At 41.0% G+C, this 18,668-nt stretch overlaps 5 protein-coding genes across 8 annotated transcripts; 1 reads left to right on the forward strand and 4 right to left on the reverse strand.

Annotated features, from left to right (window-relative positions):
• Nucleotides 1-100: 100 nt before the first annotated feature.
• LOC137942002 (pentatricopeptide repeat-containing protein At2g33680-like) lies at nt 101-2,316 on the reverse strand. The gene has a single exon (XM_068787662.1). The coding sequence runs from the start codon at nt 2,314-2,316 to the stop codon at nt 187-189; it is 2,130 nt and encodes a 709-aa protein (XP_068643763.1). The 3' UTR covers nt 101-186.
• A 1,770-nt stretch (nt 2,317-4,086) lies between these two features.
• On the reverse strand, nt 4,087-8,231 carry LOC137941729 (pentatricopeptide repeat-containing protein At5g66500, mitochondrial-like). Of its 4 annotated transcripts, none has more exons than XR_011110436.1 (4): nt 8,027-8,231; nt 7,809-7,922; nt 5,936-7,700; nt 4,087-4,317 (listed from the first exon to the last, which is right to left on the reverse strand). XR_011110436.1 is itself a non-coding variant. In XM_068787277.1 (4 exons), the coding sequence occupies exons 2-4, from the start codon at nt 7,863-7,865 to the stop codon at nt 6,015-6,017; spliced, it is 1,584 nt and encodes a 527-aa protein (XP_068643378.1). In that variant the 5' UTR covers nt 7,866-7,922; nt 8,027-8,230; the 3' UTR covers nt 5,758-6,014. The 4 variants fall into 4 exon arrangements, 3 of the variants coding, with proteins under 3 accessions (XP_068643378.1, XP_068643375.1, XP_068643376.1); XM_068787277.1 differs by lacking the exon at nt 4,087-4,317 and having other exon boundaries at nt 5,758-6,854; nt 7,014-7,700; nt 8,027-8,230; XM_068787274.1 differs by lacking the exon at nt 4,087-4,317 and having other exon boundaries at nt 5,758-7,700.
• LOC137940815 (pentatricopeptide repeat-containing protein At2g33680-like) lies at nt 4,616-5,048 on the reverse strand. The gene is made up of 2 exons (XM_068785940.1): nt 4,859-5,048; nt 4,616-4,743 (listed from the first exon to the last, which is right to left on the reverse strand). The coding sequence occupies exons 1-2, from the start codon at nt 5,046-5,048 to the stop codon at nt 4,616-4,618; spliced, it is 318 nt and encodes a 105-aa protein (XP_068642041.1).
• Nucleotides 8,232-8,928: 697 nt separating the features above from the next.
• Nucleotides 8,929-9,417, forward strand: LOC137940816 (uncharacterized). Its single transcript, XM_068785941.1, has one exon. It carries the CDS (start codon nt 8,929-8,931, stop codon nt 9,415-9,417), a length of 489 nt encoding a protein of 162 aa, XP_068642042.1.
• A 711-nt stretch (nt 9,418-10,128) lies between these two features.
• LOC137940443 (RNA-dependent RNA polymerase 2) lies at nt 10,129-17,170 on the reverse strand. The gene is made up of 4 exons (XM_068785510.1): nt 16,591-17,170; nt 12,911-14,814; nt 12,273-12,423; nt 10,129-11,029 (listed from the first exon to the last, which is right to left on the reverse strand). The coding sequence occupies exons 1-4, from the start codon at nt 17,134-17,136 to the stop codon at nt 10,259-10,261; spliced, it is 3,372 nt and encodes a 1,123-aa protein (XP_068641611.1). The 5' UTR covers nt 17,137-17,170; the 3' UTR covers nt 10,129-10,258.
• Nucleotides 17,171-18,668: the final 1,498 nt, after the last annotated feature.

The raw sequence follows: 18,668 nt of genomic DNA on the forward strand, positions 1-18,668 counted from the left end.
TCGTTGCAGTTGGCTGGTTCGTCATTGTTGCACTTCACTGATGAATGTTCTAATCCAATAAAGAATTAATTCAAGAGAATATCAAGGGTAGCTCGTCATTATTAAATAATGAGAAAAAAAATAATGCAGATATGAGAACAATGGTCAAATACATACCATTCGATGATTTTCAGCTCTTCATAATCTCTACCTGGAAATAGAAGAATCAAGAGTCTGCCAAGGCGGTCGGTAGCTTTCATCTTTCATATGTTTCATGATCCTTTTCACCTCTGCGCATGTTTCTTTAATCTGCGGATGTGAAAGGTCTCCAGCAACAAACACATGAACTCCATCCTTGAGTTCAATCCAACTACATCCCGGTTCCTTAGAAACTCCTCGAAGTCTCATCATCCTCCTAACCCGCTCCACATCTTCACACTTGCCCTGTGAAGCATAAATGCTAGATAATAACACATAAGATGAAGACTCCTGAGAACCCAAATCCATTAGTCTTTCTCCTGCATACGCACCTATATCATAATTGTGAACATTTTTACATGCCCCTAACAATATACGCCACAGACACATTACATGATCAACAGGACAAGATTCTATGAACTCTTTGGCTTTTTGGAGCATTCCAGCTCGACTAAGAAGATCAACCATACATGCATGGTGCTCAACTTTTGAAACCATGTTATAATCATCACGCATAGACATGAAATAAGACCAACCTCTCTCAACCAAGCCCATGTGGCTACAAGCACATAACAGGTTGACAAAGGTCACAGAATCTGGCTCTACACCTTCCAATTTCATATTCTCGAAGAGTTCTAGGGCTTCCTTACCATGTCCATTTTGTGAGAGCCCTGATATCATAGAATTCCATGAAACAACATCTCTCTGTGGCATTCTTCTGAAGACAAGATTGCCATCTTGGAGGCTCCCACACTTTGCATACATGTTCGCCAAAGCACTCCCAATAGGAATTTCTAATCCCAGCCCGTATTTGATAGTTCTTGCATGGACTTGTTTCCCTTGTTCCAAAGCTGCAAGATTAGAACAGGCTCTGAGAACACTAGCCATGGTTAATTCATTGGGCAATAGATGCTCTACCTCCATTCTACCATACAAGGTAAGAGCCTCTTCATTTTGCCCATTTTGCACATACCCTCCGATCATGGAAGACCACAACACAATGTCTGGCTCTTGTAACTGATCAAACTCCTTTCGAGCATCATTAACACTTTCGCATTTTGCATACATATCAACCAGGGCACTTCTAATAAAGATTTGAGAGACATAACCCAGCTTCAGTAGATAGTCGTGAATTTGCTTTCCTTCACTAAGAGCCATCATATTACTACAAGCATTCAAAACCCCGACCAATGTGAATTCGCTTGGCTTAACCCTTGCACCATGCATTGTGGAAAATAATCTCAAAGCCCCTTCAGATTTATCATTTTGGGCATGCCCTGTAATAATTGCGGACCATGTAATTGAGTTCTTCTCACTTAATGATTCAAACATCTGCATTGAAGCATCCAAGCTCCCACATTTTGCATACATGGTGACAAGAGCATTTCCCACTGCCAGAAATGCTACATACCCAGTTTTGATAACAAAAGCATGGATCAGCTTCCCGTGGTCCTCGAAACTAGGAAGCACAAAAGCACTAAGGACACTAGTAAAGACAAACTCATTGACGCTCACCTCCTCCTTAAGCATCAATTCAAACAACTCTAAAGTTTCACGTTCACACCTTTCAGTAGCATAACCAGAAATCATCGCAGCCCATGTAACAGAATTTCTTTCAGGCATTCTATCAAACAACTGACGAGCTTCGAACAAAAGATCAAGTTTGCAATACATGTTCAACAAAGAGCTTCCAACAAAGACATCAGAAATATTTCCGGATTTAATGGCGAGCGAGTGGGCTTCCCTTCCTCGTAGCTCTTCAGATAAATGTGCAACGGCAGTAAAAACGCCAGCAAATGTGAAAGGATTAGGAAGCACTCCTTCTGCAATCATTCTAGGGAAGAGTTGTAGAACGGAAACAGAGCACCCATGTTGAGCATGACCAGAGATTAGGCAGTTCCAGGAGACCACATCTCGATTCTCAATCTCTTCGAACTGTCGCTGGGCTTCAAGTAATTGACCGCATTTGGCATACATGTTTACAAGGCTGTTAGTGAGATAATTGTTGGAAGCAAGGCCGAGAGCGGTTTTTACTATATGCGCATGCAAAACTCTGCCTTTGCGGAGGTTTTTCTGCTCGGTGAAGTCTAAAAGAAGACGGAAACAACTGGAACAAGAAGGCAATAAGTAGGAAGCCATCAGCACTCCATTCACCATTCATCTGTGAGAAGAAGAGGAAAGGAGGAGAAGCTTCAAATTTGTCTTCCCTGGAAGTTCTCTGCCTCATACCTATCTCCCCTCTGTCGCAGATACCTGGGCAGCGCTTGACCAGAGAGAAGTTACCTTAAGCATTACTAGACCGGAAAAGGGGTCATCCTTCACTCCCTCATGTGGCTATGTTTGCCGGGTAAAATGTCGCCAATGCAACTCGCCTATTTCACTGGCTCATTGTCTCTGTAGAAACTAGAGACTGGCCACAAATGGTGCAAGTACACTCGACGGCAAATCCCGTTGAGGTAGGAAAAAGGGTTCCAGGAACCAACTGATAAAATGCCAACAGAATAAAACAAAAGAAAATCGAGCATAAACTTTTATGTTGTAGGCAAAATTCCGATGAAGATGACATGAAATAGTTTTTAACTTCCGGGATCCGGGTTTTACGTTATATGGAAAAGAAGCTGAAACTTCCACGGAAAGATGTGAATTGTGATCATCTTCTTATCTTCATATAAACACTATTACAAATTTGTTCATTAAAGATAATATCCATATACCATCTTCAATTTTATGTAGTTTCAGTTTCTGGTATTATTAATATGTAATAGCCGGTGCATGGTTCTCTGCCTACATGTAGATTACAAAATGACATCTACCTTAGTTAGAGCTCGATTTAAAATATGGATAGTAGGTTGGAGTTGTTGAGCATACTCTTCATTATATGCAACAATATCTTGTTTCTCTTTCTGCTGTTAATATATTATGCAACAACACTATGCTCCTCAATAAACTTAGCAAATGGAGTAGATGAATTGGTGGTAGACCTGTTACGATTTCTAATCGGATAATAGGTACCGAGAGTTTTTTTTGCTTTGAAAAATCTGCAGACCGTACGTTATCTGCTCGAAAACACTCGAATAGATGTAAACATCAGGAACCTCAGCGGCTTCACGGCCCTGGATGTTCTTGAACAAAGTCCAAATGAAGTGGTGATATAGACACTGATACCTACATGGCGGAAATCCTAATAGTCGCAGGAAGCAAAAGAGGGCGAGACATGGTTGCGCAGGCTGCCAATTATATCGAGACAGTGCCGACGCCAACGCCTCTTGCTCTGGGAAAGCATACCCAGAACTAGATAGAGGAGACGATCATTGCAACGGTGACCTTCCAAGCAGCTGTTAATCCTCGCGGCGATATCTACCAAGAGACTAATGAGATCGATGGTACTGCTCTCCAAGCGGCCGGGAAGGCAATTATGGGCGATGAGCAATAATACTTAGCTTAGTATCATGATATGTTATCAGTTTTAACAATGGGATTTCATGTAGTATAAGTTTTCCCGGAACAGTTAGATTTAGATGATTATGTCCTTAGTCTACATATATAACTAAGAATTTCCTTTTCCAAAAGCTCTTCCCTAAGAACAGATGATGGATATTGCTATTAGCAGCTCGAAAAATGTGCCAATGATAGGTTTTCAAAGGATATGATTGACATCTGTTTTGTCTGTAGAGGTAAATGCCATCAGGCACCTTTTCTAAAACTTGGGTGACCACAATAGTTTTTCAAAGGATATGATTTCCATCTATCCTGTGTAGAAAAATCTTAAGGCAATTGTACAAAAAATTGTAGAGGTAAATGCAATCAGGCACTGTCTAAAACTTGGGTAACAACAAATATTTTCCTAAATGATAATCATGACTTTCACAGATGAATGTCCTCTTGATCTTACATGATACAAATCGGCTATCTAGACTAATAAAGAATTAATTTAACAGGATGTCAAATGTAGCTCTTAATTATTAAATTAGCAGAGTGCAAACAACGCAGACATGAACATTGACAATTGCATTCCATATTTGAAATGACTCCCGACATTGTGTTTATCTCTAGCTCAAAGTGGAAGAACCAAGAAGGTCGGTTGCCTCCATCTTTCATATATTTCAAGGTGCTTTTTCCCCTTTGCAATGTTTCTGTAACCTGCGGAAGCGAATGGTATCCACCATCAAACACATGAACTGCATCCTTAAGATCACCAACTAAATACTGGCTACTCATCGTAGACTCATCAACCCCCGAAAGTGCTCTACATCTTCCTACTCGCCTTTTGAAGCATAAATATTAGGATATTAACACGTGCTAAAGATTCCTAAGAACCCAAATCCACTAGTCATTCTCCCGCATACACATTTATGTCATAATTGTGGAAATTTTTACATGCTCCCAACAATATACGCCACAGACACACTCCATGATCAACAGGACAGGATTCTATGAACTATTGGGCTTTTTGAAGCATTCCAGCTCGACTGAGAAGATCAACCATGCAAGCGTTGTGCTCAACTTTTGGAACTATGTTGTAATCAGCTAAAGTAAGACCAACTACTCTCAACCAAGCCCAAGTGGCTACAAGCACATAACAGGTGAACAAACATCACGGAATTTGGCTCTCAAAGAATTCCAGAGCTTCCTTAACATGTCCATTTTGTGCGAGCCCTGATATCATAGGTGTCCACAATACAACATCCCCTTGAGGCATTCTTCTGAAAACATGATTGTGCCATCTTGAAGGCTCCACACTTGGCATACAAGTTTGCCAGCTTCCAATTTGGAATTTCTAATCCCAGCCCATATTTGATAATTCTGAAATGGACTTGCTTCCCTTGTTCCAAAGCTGCAAGATTCAAACAGTCTCTGAGAACACCAGCCATGGTTAATTCATTGGGCAATAGCTGCTCCACGTCCATTCTACCATACAAGGTGGGAGCCTCTTCATTTTGCTCATTTTGCACATACCCTCCAATCACGGAAGACCGCAACACAATGTCAGGCTCTTGCAACCGGTCAAAGTTCTCTTCTGAAATAATTAAACTTTGCTTTGATGCTTTTCTAAGTCTTTTATGTTTTCCTCTACAATATTGTTAGTTGTCTCGTGAATTATGCTCTGCATTTGCAGGTGATAGATGCTTTGGAGGAGATGGGTTTTGCCATTAGTGTGCAGAATATGACAGCGAGCAGATGATTTATCCATAGCTTTTTATTCTACCAGACTACAAACATTACAGTGTAGAAGTAAAAGGGTGCGGTTACCTATCATTGTGATAACTGAGTTGTACTAAGAAACTCCCCCTCAATTGGTAAATTCTTTCTCAAACATTGCACACAACACCCTCTCTTTGTCACTATGGGATAGGATTTAAGACATAAGGAGTTGATCAAGTTCCCTCCCCTTTTTTGTTTTAATTCTAGTCACAAATTTGGGATTTATGCCACTAGTTATAAATGATTTTCATCAAATTATATATTATAAGAAATTTCACTTAAAATCCATTGCAAGGCACATAAGGGGCATATATCTAGACTACCATAAAACTTTCTAGGATGAAACGCAAGCATCATAGAAAGACAAAAATAAGCATAGAAAACCATAAAAAGATATAAATTAATGAGGATATGTAGAAAGTATAAACATTTAACTCCTAGACTCAGTTGTCTCCCCACTAAAAGGCTCTATTCTTTTCTTCTTATTTCTCTTTCTTTGTCTTTGCAGCAAAATCTTGTAGCCATCAGCCTATATAATAATGTAATTCATATTTACCTTCAGGATAGAGTTCTCTTTCCTCAAAGATGGTTTTCTCTAATGTGTCAATCTTCTTCTCTTCTTCTTTCTTCTTTTATCAGCTCAAGAAACTCAACTTTTTGCTTCCACATTCAAAAACAACTGAACTGCTCCCTCTCTCCTTTCTCATTCCCTTCTCTGTCATCATTCTTCTCAACTCCTGCACAAGCTCCCATTTTCCCGCAGAGGCATAGAAATTTGAAAGCAAGATATAGTTCCCAGGCTTTTCAGGCTCTAACTCAAAAAGATGTTTTGCAGCAAACTCGCCCCTCGGTATATCCTGATTAAGCTTACAAGCATTTAGAAGAGCTGCCCAAACCGCCTCTGTGGGTTCTACATTTCTTTTCTTCACATCATTATAGAGATCCCATGCCTCTTCTACCTTCCCAGCCCGGCCTAAAAGATCAATAACACAGGCATAATGCTCTGGACTGGGATTAATGGCATGCTTCTCTGTCATTGAAACGAAACACTCTTTTGCTTCTTCTACAAGGCCAGAATGTCCACAAGCTGAAAGAAGAGCAAGAAATGTCACTGAATTTGGGGAAACACCATTTTTATCGTCCCTCATCTTCCTGAATATTTTCAAGGCTTCTGTGCCACCACCATGACGCCCATATGCATCTATAATGCTAGTCCAAGTGACCACATTTTTCTCACTGATTTGGTCAAAAACCATCTTTGCCATGGTTATTTTTCCACTCTTTGTGTACATATCCAAAAGGGCGTTGCACAATAATGTATCAGCCTCCAGACCTTTTCGAATCACCAGGCAGTGAATCTCCTTACCTTTTGACAAGTCAGAAATATCAGAACAAGCAGCAAGGATGGTGGTTAGCGCAATTGCATTCGGTTTCATCTTCCTTGATAAATCAAATGCCACTTCGTATTCACGATTCTGAATGCACCCAGCAAGCAGAGAATTGTAGATAGCATCATCCTTTGGACAATTCAATTTGCAGAAAACTTGAACAGCATGCGACATCAACCCGCAATTTGAATAAAAATCAACTAGTGCAGTCGCTTCAATTACTGATACAATACCTATAACAATCACCTGAGTATGAATCTGCTTCCCTAGCAGAAGATTCCTCGATAAGCAGCAAGCTTTTAGTAGAGAGCATAGAGTAAACGCAGTATACATAACCCCACTCTTCCGCATCTCCTGGAAAAAACTGACAGCATCATTGGGAAGACCATGCCGAATAAAGCAGGAAAGCAGGGCATTCCATGCAACGACATCCTTGAACGGAATTTCTTGAAAAACAAGCAGCGCTTCGGCTACCAAATTGTATTTGGAGTACATGTCAAGAAGCGTTGTTTTGAGTATGGTGACCGACTCGTAACCTGTTTTAATGAGCAAGGCGTGGACCAGTTGCCCACGAACTGGGTTAGGTAGAAGAGAGCAGGCGGCAAGGGTGGGGGTGAAGGTGTAGCTGTCGGGCAAGAGGCCAATACTGTGTATTTTCGAGAAGAGATACCATGTAACAAGCAGTTGACCGTTACGAACATGGGCAGACAAGAGAGAGTTGAGACTTCGAAGGGTCGCAGGGTGTTGATAAGGGCTTTCTTCGAATGACTGATTGGCGATAACAGCGCTCAGACTGCGAACGTTTAAGCACCGACATAGGAAGACGCAACATTTGTAGCATCGGGTGGAAATACAATGCAGCGGATACATCATCTGTCCAACAATATCTTCTGCACAGGAATAGCAAAGTCCATCATCCAAAGCATATATTACCTGCGGATGCAAAGAATAATAAGCCATTCACGACACAAAAAGTATAAAAAATTGTAAAAAGTAGGAAGCACTTAAAACACTAGTAAAGACAAACTCATTGACGCTCGCCTCCTTATACATCAATTCGAACAGCTCTAGAGTTTCATAGCCACACCTCGATAGCATGAACAGAAATCATCGCTGCCCGTGTAACAGAGTTCTTTCAGGCATTCTATCAAATAGCTGATGAGCAAAGAGATTCCAAAGACGTTACAATATGCGCATGCCAAAAAAACTCTGCATTTGGTACAGTGTAACAAAAAGGTGATTCAGTGCTAAAAACAGACTCTTTCTACCGTTTCCAGCAGCACTTGAACGTTGTTTGACTGGCCAAGTTGCTACATCCACTACCCATATTGTTCATTTCATACGTGCAGGGGCGATTGCCAGTAACCATTACATAATAATGAATGAAATGAAATATAATATATGATCCATTAATTGATTCAGCTTTTGCACCTAACGCATTGATATCTCATTATCTTATATTAGAATATGGATGGTAATGGCGTTTTTGCTTGCTTTAGCTTTCGTTAGTGCGCCTTGCACGTAAAGTCTCTTCGTCAAGCTTCGCATTATCGCTGCAACGATAGATGTGACTTGTGACCTGTTACATCTTACGCTCCACAAAGCATGTAAAGAGGGATCCGATCGTAGAGCCGTTGGATCCAGCTGTATTATATATGTACCAATCAGAGTTAGCTCATCACGACTTGGAGAACGGAGTGGATGCATGTTAATGGGCCCCAGTATTTTCTCCACAATATTTGATTGTTTTCTGACCGTTTATTGACAGTGGACCACCCATAAATATAGTCATCTCCTGACCGTTATAGGGACCCCCCACGTCATCCCCAACTGGCGCTCCATTTCTTCCCTTCCGTTATAACCGACGGAGGCGACACGGCTACGGCCCTCCAGCTCCTTCCCCGGTGGAAAACCGGACACGAAAATTTTCGAAAGAGAGAGAGAAAGAAAGCAAGAGAGAGAGGAGGAGGAGGAGGAGGAGGAGGAGAAGAAGGGAAATTTGGATTACTATTAGGGTTGGGGTTTGCAGGTTAGTAGTGCAAGGGGGCTGAGATTCTCTCTTCGCTCTTCGCTTGGCCTGCAAACCTCCGCACCTTACTTGTTCCTTCCTTCTGTTTAATGTGCATCGTTTGATCGGAGAAGAGCGTCGGTGAAAGAGAAGATGACGGCCGCAGCATCTGATCATCCGAGATCCTTAGACATGGGAGACGAGGCGGATCTCATCTTCTCGAAGCGCAGCTGCTGCTTCTGGATCCCGCTTTTGGATTCAGGTCGTTACTCTGGCAGCCCCGAGTCGGTATGGTGGGGACGGATACGGAAGGCGGAGAGCGACGATCGGTGGTGGAAGAGAGGATGGAGGCGAGTGCGGGAGTGGTCGGAACTCGTTGCCGGGCCGCGGTGGAAGACCTTCATACGCCGGTTCAAGAAAAAGGTGAGAGGTGGGGGCAGGCAGGCGAAATTCCAATACGACCCTCTGAGTTACGCAATGAATTTCGACGAAGGCCAGAATGGCGATATGGAGGAGGATGGAGGAGGTTACCGCGATTTTTCGTCCAGGTACGCTGTCCCACCCGTGTCCGCCAAATCGTCCATGGATCTCGGAAGAGAGGGTCTCGCTTTCACGCTGCCGCCGGCAGTAACCCGTTTGTAAGCACCGTCGGTGACGTTCGACTGGTCTGTGGAGATTTGGTTATGCATACATTGATTCGTTTGTAAACGTGTGTCTTCTCCTTTGGCAATTATTCATTGAAAGGCTTGTCAAGATGGAGGGAGGGAGTTCAGTATTCTTCTTTTTTCCTTTTTTTTTTTTTTTTACCTTGCATCCAAGAGAGATTCTATTGAGTTTGTGGCGTTTTTTTTCTTTTTCTTTGCTGCCGCTTATGATGGACAACTTTTTGTCCTGTCCATAAATAAGCGAGTTACAGAGGTTTATTCTTCTTTTCGGTCTACAGTAAAGAACATCGATTGTTCCAGTTAAGGCTCAAGACTTGGCTGTGCAGAATTATCCAACTCATCAGATGGTCCAGAAGCCATGATCAAAACCATTTTGTAACAATCCGTTGAAACATTTCTGGCAGTTGAAGGCCTCAGTTTTATCACGGTCCAGCCAGTCTCACCAGTGGTTGAGCCAAATAAGCGGAAGATAGAAAAGACTTGAATTTACTTTCTGTAATTGAACTTCTTTTTTCTTTAAAAAATCTCAGATGGCTCTTAATTTTGTTACAGCTCCTAGTTTTCTACCGTTAAATTTTCATGTAGTCGGAGGTTTTATACCAGGCCAGATGAAGCCTACCTCTCATCATGTTGCTAAAAATCAAACACTAGAAGAAACTAAATATTACATGGCGAACAGACAAAAAAGGAACCAGAAAGTATTAATTTGATTTCCATCCAAAGCCAATCTCCAGTACCAAAGGTCCAAGAGCTATTGGAGAGAATCTCAATACAACTATTCCAACTGAAGCTATAAAGTCACTCTTACATACCCCGTCTCACCTGTTCTGTCTAATTGTTGTCCCTCTTAACGACTTTATATTAAGCAAAACATCACTCATGATCCACGGAAAGCTCAAGAAATTCTCTTCTCCATAATAATTTGGATGGTATGTTACATGATACCATGCTGACGCCATTTTTGGTTTCTCCTGAATGTTGCAGCTTTTGTTAAACCACTCTTTGACCTCCTTCTGCAAATTCTTAACTGCAACCAAAATCCGGTCCTTCATCTCCCCATATTTCTTCTTGTCCCTATTCAAACTGTGTGATCTCTTCCTCAAATTTCCGGTTACAATCTCATCTTCTCTTTCGGCTTCATAGTAATTCATCAGAGCAGTTAATTTCTCTATGTATTGATGCTTGAACTTCTCTGCTTTCTCCAAGAAATCTTCAAATCCTGGTACTTCGAGGTCGGGATCATAAGCCATCTGAGCTAAGTCTTTTGACCAGATGAACACTGGACTGCACATATCTGAGGGGCCTATGGTGGCACGGTAGAGCTTCCCTAATATGCCAGGTGAAGAATACACGGGTCGGTCTCCTCTCTCTAGAAAATCTGGATATTCTTTTGGTTTCAACACTCTTGGCATTTCGGCCGGTGCACCAGTCTTGGCAAAATCAACAGCCATTGACTGAAGCATTGCAAGTCGAAGGCACTTTGGGCTTCGAGCTTTGAGAGGTTCACGATCCGAGTGCACCAGATGAGCAGTGGAGATCACACCAAGAGTGTCATTAATCATGTAATCAATGAAAAAATTGTGAACTTCCTGTGATTGTTAAGATTGCAGGTTAAGGGACTGAAGAAAACCCATACTAACCAGTATGCTAAGTGTTACAGCAAAATATAGCTATATAGGTATCTTCTACATTTTGAGACTGTGGAAAACCATGGCTTCAAGTGTTAGAAACCAACAAATATACTAAGTATATACTTAACGTACAAATAAAAAAAAGGATTTTCTGTGTTTACCTTATACGAAGAGTCTCAATGGATCATAAACTGAGCCCTTTGGTAAGTGATATACACCATTTTATTTTCCAGTATTACCTTGGGTCGTAAGAGGGAACTTAAAGAGAAGAAAGCCACCCACCCCTCCTGGAGGACGAGTGGCGTAGGACAGAGAAAACCACCACTCTGTGTGCACTCTGTTGGGTGGATATTGGCTTCAGAGACAGTAGTACTGTGAAGAAATGAGAAATAGAAGAGTGAGAGAAGAGAAGAAGAAAGGAAGAAGAAGGTGGCTAAAAAGAGTGTTGGAGAGAGCTCTCATTGGGGTAAAAAATCAACCCCTCTTCCTTCCTATTACCTTAAATGATTTCGAGAGACAATTACATATTTACCCCTCTTACACATAACTCCTTATAGGTTCCTAACCACACCCCTAAACAGTATACGGTCTGGACCATGGACACACCTTAACATTCTAAACATGACAGTACTCTCACCGAAGGTTATAAACAATGTAAAATAACCAAAGTGCCCCTTACTCTACATTTGATAAGTACAAAGGAACCAGTTCTCACAATTTAAAAGACAATGAGATGCTATGGATAACAACTACAAGAGATGGGAATTTCAACTAATCCCACCATGAAAGAACAAAAAGAAGAGGGAGAAGGTTTTATGTCTCTGAATGTCCTACTGATATGACAGATACATGTTGAAGACAGCCATATTATTTTTACTCACTTTTATTATTCACTTACTTTCAACTTTTTTAGTTTCTCTTGATTAGGGACAGGGATAATTCATGCATTTATGCAATATTCACTTGACATTATAAATAAAGATGAGGGAAGTGCTCAACCTATTTCAAGGGAGCACTTCTCCACAAGTTCTCTCTTCTTCTCCTCTCTTCTCTTCCTTCCCTTCTCCTCTCTTCTCCTACACTTCTCTCTTCACTTTTCACACCAACAAGCACACTTCAAGGCCTTAAACCCTATAAACTAACAAAAGCAACATTTTGGCATTGTTGGAGGGAAAGGAAACACACTTATCACTAAACATACCTCCAAGGACACTTCGTGATCGAGAAGACGAGGAAGTCGTCCAAGATAGTCCATCGGTGTGTCAGCATTTGATGGGACAAGATTGTGATCCCAACACACAAAATACAAGTCACCATCAAGATCACCTCCAGAGCACTCATTTGGATGGGGCCTGTGCCAGCATTTAATAGTAAAATTATGTTAACAACAAACAACAAGCTATTAACAAGCACAAAATTATTTTTAAGGATTTATTTTTAAAAAAATATTGTTTTTAATGTCTCAAATTTTGTACAGAATGGTAAAGATGCACCAAAATACAGATAAAAGAGCAATTAAAACCATAAAGTTTTGTACTTTTTTCTTCTTTTCTTCCTATTTATTATTACCAATTTGGGACAGCAATTAGGAATCCTGCAATGAAGTCTAGGCTACAAATTCAAAAACTTCTGGTTTGGCGGTCAGACTTCTTTGCAGCTCATGGAAATGCTGTTTTGCCTCTATGACATAAATGTCACTTGCATTAGCAACTAATTGCATTAGCAAACGCACAAGCAATTGCTACGAGTAAAATATCAACATTTTGAAAATTTTCCAGAATTTGCAGCCCCTCCACATCAGAAATCTCTGAAAAATAAATATAAATAAGATTATAATACCTTAGTCCTTTCTGGGGAAACATGATACAATCAACCAAACCCATCTCCTCCAACCCTGGTTCCCATATAGCCTCAAGCACCCTAATGTCACCTGGATGGAGGCAAGGATTTTTAGTTACTACCACCTTACCTACGACTACTGCTGTGCATGCATCAACTTTTTTAAAGAAACTTTGACTTTGACCACTAGCTTCTTGCTCAGCCTTTGTCATGCTTACTCGGATGTACACTTGACCATACTCTAATGACCCAATTTCATCCAGACATCCCAATAGGACACGGCCCTTTGGCACAAATATCCGGCACTTGGTTCTTATATCAGAAAGTTGAAATTCCCGATATGCTCTAAGCATCATAGAAAGGTAAGGTTCCAAATTAGGCTCATAATCATGTAACAACATCTTTACCAAGGCCAATTTGGCATCCCCTCCAACCATGCCCTCCAAGACATTCAATGCTGCTTCTTTGTTACTTAACATTTCCTCTAAAATAGCCATCTGTTCACGTTGCATGGATTCAAAAATACCATCCTTTATTCCCAAAGTAGACAAAAGAGAAACAATTTCCCGGTTCAAAAAGCAAGGCACGGATTCACTCCATTTTGTCACACAAAGCATTGTATTCTTTGAATCAAACTTTAACATGCTCCTACGTAGTGAGAGCTTCCGAAAGGAAGTCCTATCAACAGAGACAACCCCCTTGTACCCACCATATCGAATCTGGAAAGCTGAAGGAGTATGATTTAATCCAATTTTCTGTGCAACTTGTTTGGCAAATGACAGTGAGATTTTTCCAATTCCATCTGAAAAGCAGTATTTAATCCCATCAATAGTAGCTTCAATGTCAGGAATAACCTGAACATCGTGAGCTGGGACACTAAAACTCTGGATAGAGGAACTAAAAAGCTGACCCATTCTTGCAGAAAACTTGGACACACAATTGATTTTATTGAAATAACCCATCCAATCTCTTATTTTTTCTGCACTTAAACTTTCAGTGGGTGCAAACATCCAAATTGAATTAGCACGGAGCTGACTAGCTGAGAAGGCAAGAAATTCAAATCTCTTGGCTCCAATAACTATTCCCTTTTCAAGGATAGAATGAATTCGTTGGAATATTTGAGTCCTATAAGTCTTTGACGAGATACCTTGGCCAGTTCTTGTAGAAATGGCCCCTGGAGGAAGCTTGGACCAATCTTCTTCAACAAAAGACACTCTTAAGAAATTGGAAGCATACGCAGAAAAATGTTGTACAACATAGTTTGAGGTTTCAATTTCGGGTCCCATAAAGTAGACTTTAGATGGAGTAATTAGAACTCGATGGCAACTCATTAGGTTTCTATCTGCCGGGATGCTTTTATATGAATCAAGAGAAAGCTTGCTTTTCTGGATGCTGTATAGCTCATGCTGAACAAACTGAACAGGCTCATAGCAAGTAGATTTCAACTTATGCAACTTCAAAAGGACCTTATTAGCAGTTTCTTCAGTCAAACCACTAAGAATATTAAGAAACTCTAAGTTAACTGCTGTCGCAACGAGCTTCTGAGCATGAATCAGGGAATTAAGCTGGAAAAGAATCTCATATGACAATATTGGATGAGGCATGCAATACATGATCGGAACTAGTTCAGACCCAGAGCAAAAGGGTTTCACTGGTTCCACCTCCAGGTGCCCATATTCTTTGTAACTATGGAAGTTACTAATAATCTCAGAAGCAGAAAAGCCGTCTGTTAGCTCCCAACAAAAATGAGTTGATTGCCCAATAGATTTCAATGATGAAAAGTCAGTAGTGCGAACCCAAAGGAACTCGACATCTTCCTTGCAGACATGGTAACGATCGGCACCAAATTTAGGAGCTATTGAAGGTCCCTTGATTTTATGATAGATCCTTGGGCCATATTTCATCTGAAACATCATAGTTCAGATTAGATATTACTACTACCTATTCATTACTTTTGAACGAAATAGACAAATGGGTATAATCTCTAAATGAAAAATTATGCATGCAACAAGATGGCGTTTCCTGACAAGAAATCAACTGCATCACTAAAACCTTATTCCAGTTGCACTTCATACAAATAAGTATGAGAAGCTCTTGAGGCCCAGAGTATGAAAGACATATAAAATGGCCCGGTGTGGAAGACATATAAACGACCGGAAGTGTGACAGACATAAACAGCCCGGAGTATGACAGGTATATAAACGGCCCAGAGTATGAGAGACATAGGCCCCCGTTAGTGCCCCTGGTTGGAAATTTGTATCCCAAGAGAAGCTAGAAATGTTTTTCTAGGATACACATTTCTAAGAAACCTTCAAATAAAATTAACTGTACCTGTTAGTGCCTTTTTCGGGGAAATAATTGGAAATTAATAATCAATCTCATACATTACTATACTTATCCAATAAATTTTCAGAAAAATAAAATGTCAAATAAAAAATTGCCAAGAAAAAGTACCTCGTGCTGAAAGTATTACATCTTCAATTGTCAAATACTTATTCAAAATTTTCCATATGATTTTTTGACACATCTAGGCTGGAAAATTTTATGACTTTCCTGGTAAGAATTTCCAGCTAGAAAAGTGTTTCTAGGAAACAAGATGCACTAATGGTCCCTGGAAACGTATTTCTACTAGAAATGCCTTTCCAGTGTTTCTTGGAAAAGGCATTAACAGGGCCATACAGAAACTAGTCTTATGACAAAGTCTTAATTATGGGAAAAAATAACAAGCTTAGCATATTTACACTCCAGTGAAAGCCTCAAAAAGAAACGAGAATTTTTTTAAAAATCTTTCCTTGTTCAATGGCACATTTAATGCGTGTCAAATGACCAAAATAAACCTTCTAGACATAGTGATAATTTATATGATTATTATTGTGTCATAGGCTGCCATAAAAGTGCCACCCAAGAGAATGAAGGAAATGACGAAAATCCAAATTCTTTAGAAGCATCACTACTTTATACATCTGAGACATTTTTGGGATGCTCACAGATAGAGTCTACTTTAAGCACCTCCCGGGAAGATTTTAACCTATAGTTCACTCTTTAGACAAGAGAAGGATCAGTTCTAAGAGTAGCTAAGCTTAAAGTTGGACTGGTTCACTAATATCTTCATCTTTCTGTTAAAAATATGCTGATGCTGCAACATATACCCATAAGAAGAGATGACAAAAATATTCGAGACAAGATATATTTTCTTTTTACTTTTTGTGAAAACAGACACAAGATAGATATTTGAGGCTACAGGTAATTTTTTTACTAGAGACTATCTGGTAAATTCGACCCCTATCAGACACTCCCTCCTGAGGCACAGGCATCAGTGCATTCTAAACAAAATGGACTCAAATTCTGCTTACAGCGTGGATTGAAGTAGCACTCATATGCTTGATCTTCTCGCAAGTTGCAAACTCACAAGAATTTTCTCGGTTTTAACTGTTTAAGTGTTTCTCTCTAACTAGAACAGTATAGCATTCAAACCGCGAGTCCGTAATTTTCACGAGATTGGCTTACCATAGACCTCAATGGGCTCGATTCATTCAACGCACCCAGTTCTAGAAGACGACCCAGCACAGTCTCTATGAGTAAATAAACCCAAATAGTCCTAACAACTAGAACTGCAAAAAGAAATACAGTGAAAAAAATAAAAGAAACGTGTAAGTAATATAAGCAATCAAATGAGCTACCTGCAAAAGAACTCCATTTGCTTCCCCCTTACTCAAATGACATTCAAAGACCCCAATCAAATCAGTAAACTCAATCTCCATCTTGTAACATTGACCACCTTCGACCACCGAAAAAACCGCCCTTCTCCTCTCTGGCATAATCTCCGCTGTCACGTGGTTCCAACTTTCTAATGCACCAAATAAAGCCTTCCCAGACAAGAATCCCACGTGTAGGATACCGCCATTAACCCGATTACGAGGCTCGATCGGTCTAATGATAATATCAACCAAACAAGGCGAAACCTCTACAAAAGCCTGCTGGAATATGAGTTTTCCGGCAGCTGAGAGGGAAACAGCGCGTTCGGCTGCCTCGGCATTATCAAACTGTACTCGCCCAACGCCCTTGGATTTCCAGTTTTTGTGATAGGAAGAGATCTCGCATGCGAAGACGGTATTCTCGCCGACTGTGGTTTCGAAGAATTCTAAGAGTTCGGTTGCTACAGCCAAGAGAGGGATTTTTGATACGCGAACCGTGGTCGTGGCATCGGCCATGGTTAGAAAGGGCATAGAATTTTATCGTCCTCCGGAAGTGTTGCCGGCAAACGTCTTGCCCGGAAGTGGGAATTAGTGGGATTTAGGCCCTGTTAGTGCGCTCTGTAGTGAAATATTTCACTTAACGCTGGGTAAAATGAGCTAAAACCCCGTTTCCGTAAGTTGGAGGGAAAGTAAATTACAAATGTAATATACTTTCTCTCGCATAATGCGAGGGAAAGTGAATTCATAAGGGTCAAGCTCTGAATTCACTTTCCCTCCATCAATTACATCGGGCTCGGGCTTTCGGGAGCTGTCGATCGAAAGAGTTTTGGAGAAAAAAAAATTCTTCGCTCCTCTCTCGCTAGCGACCTTCAGCGATTTCAATCGCCCCCTCTGCGACCTCTCCCCGGCACTCGACTCTCTTCCTCTCGTCGTCCCCAGCATTGACGAACTTCAGCGACTTCTCTCCCCTCTCCGGCTCCTCTCTCGCTCACGATATTTGGCGATTTCAATCGCACCCTCTGTGACCTCTCCCGGCCCTCGACTCTCTTCCTGTCGCTGTCCCAGCACCGACGACCTTCGATTTGGTACATTCACTCTTGCAAGGTATTGCCCCCCCTGAATCATTTTTCTGTCGTTGAGGTACGTGTCTGTTAATCCTCTTTTCTTTTTGCCGCAGATCTGTTTTGTTGTGTTCAATCTTTACTAGTCGCAGAGTGCCAGTGATGATTGAAGATCATGAATTGAAAAGTAGTTCGTCATTTCAATTGAATGGTTTCCATCGAAAAGAAATGAATATAGGCAACAGGATTACTGAGCTTTTTACGTGCAAGTAACCATCTTTCTCTGTAGGGATATTATTTTTTTGAATTTTTGACTTACCAGGTTTTCTTCCTCTGTTATCGTTTGGAAATACTGGTATTTGATTATTTTTCCTGTTAAGATTTACTCTGAGATTTCTTCCCTTAAGGAGAAATCATGTAAATATTTTGTAAATCCGGTGATTGTGTAATCCCGTTAATCACTCATAATTCTTCTATGTATATTCTGTAAAACATCTATTTAAGTCGATGATGTGAATGAGAAATCAAGATTGAATGTGAATTATTATTTTCGACTTGGTATCAGAGCAGGAGAATCATCTCCTTCTCCTTCTCGTAGCCGAAGAGCAGAGCGAAAGCTCTGTTCTGTAGTCGTAGCCGAAGAACAGAGCGAAAAGCTTTGTTCCGTAATCTAAACTTTGTTTTGCCGTGAAACAGAGTTGTTCAAAAGCTTTGCATGCCGCCGCCGCCGATCTTCCATCAGAAAGCTTCGTCGAGACGTTCCGCAGGCCGCCGACGACCATATCCGAGCCACGGCTCGGCCTTCCATCAGAAAGCTTCGTCGACCGACGACTCACTGCGAAACAGAGCTGTTCGAACGTTTCGTAGGCCGCCAATGATCGTCGTCGAGCCACTGCTCAGACCTCAATAGACCTTCACCGACAACGGTCTTCTAGAAAATCGTCAGCCTAGATGACGCCGGTGAAGGGGAAGAGACGCATTGTCGAGATGAAACTTCGTTGT

This window comes from Aristolochia californica, unplaced genomic scaffold, assembly GCF_029961685.1.
Source record: "Aristolochia californica isolate CCGP_79_NKW_82.1479 unplaced genomic scaffold, dmAriCali1.0.hap1 SCAF_9, whole genome shotgun sequence".
In the NCBI taxonomy this organism is placed as follows: Eukaryota; Viridiplantae; Streptophyta; class Magnoliopsida; order Piperales; family Aristolochiaceae; genus Aristolochia; species Aristolochia californica.

Bases quoted from the DNA above. Each gene is read 5' to 3' on its own strand.
- LOC137941729 (XM_068787274.1), bottom strand. From the start codon at position 7,865: ATGCTATCGAGGTGTGGCTATGAAACTCTAGAGCTGTTCGAATTGATG. The intron at 7,701-7,808 runs GCGAGCGTCAAT...TTGCATCCGCAG, and splicing joins TCGAATTGATGTATAAGGAG to GTAATATATGCTTTGGATGA.
- LOC137942002 (XM_068787662.1), bottom strand. From the start codon at position 2,316: ATGGCTTCCTACTTATTGCCTTCTTGTTCCAGTTGTTTCCGTCTTCTT.
- LOC137940443 (XM_068785510.1), bottom strand. From the start codon at position 17,136: ATGCCCTTTCTAACCATGGCCGATGCCACGACCACGGTTCGCGTATCA. The intron at 12,424-12,910 runs GTATTATAATCT...ATGCTGGCACAG, and splicing joins TTTCCCCAGAAAGGACTAAG to GCCCCATCCAAATGAGTGCT. The intron at 11,030-12,272 runs GTATGTTTAGTG...TAACAATCACAG, and splicing joins ATCACGAAGTGTCCTTGGAG to GAAGTTCACAATTTTTTCAT.
- LOC137940816 (XM_068785941.1), top strand. From the start codon at position 8,929: ATGACGGCCGCAGCATCTGATCATCCGAGATCCTTAGACATGGGAGAC.
- LOC137940815 (XM_068785940.1), bottom strand. From the start codon at position 5,048: ATGGCTGGTGTTCTCAGAGACTGTTTGAATCTTGCAGCTTTGGAACAA. The intron at 4,744-4,858 runs GTATTGTGGACA...ATGTGCTTGTAG, and splicing joins GAATGCCTCAAGGGGATGTT to CCACTTGGGCTTGGTTGAGA.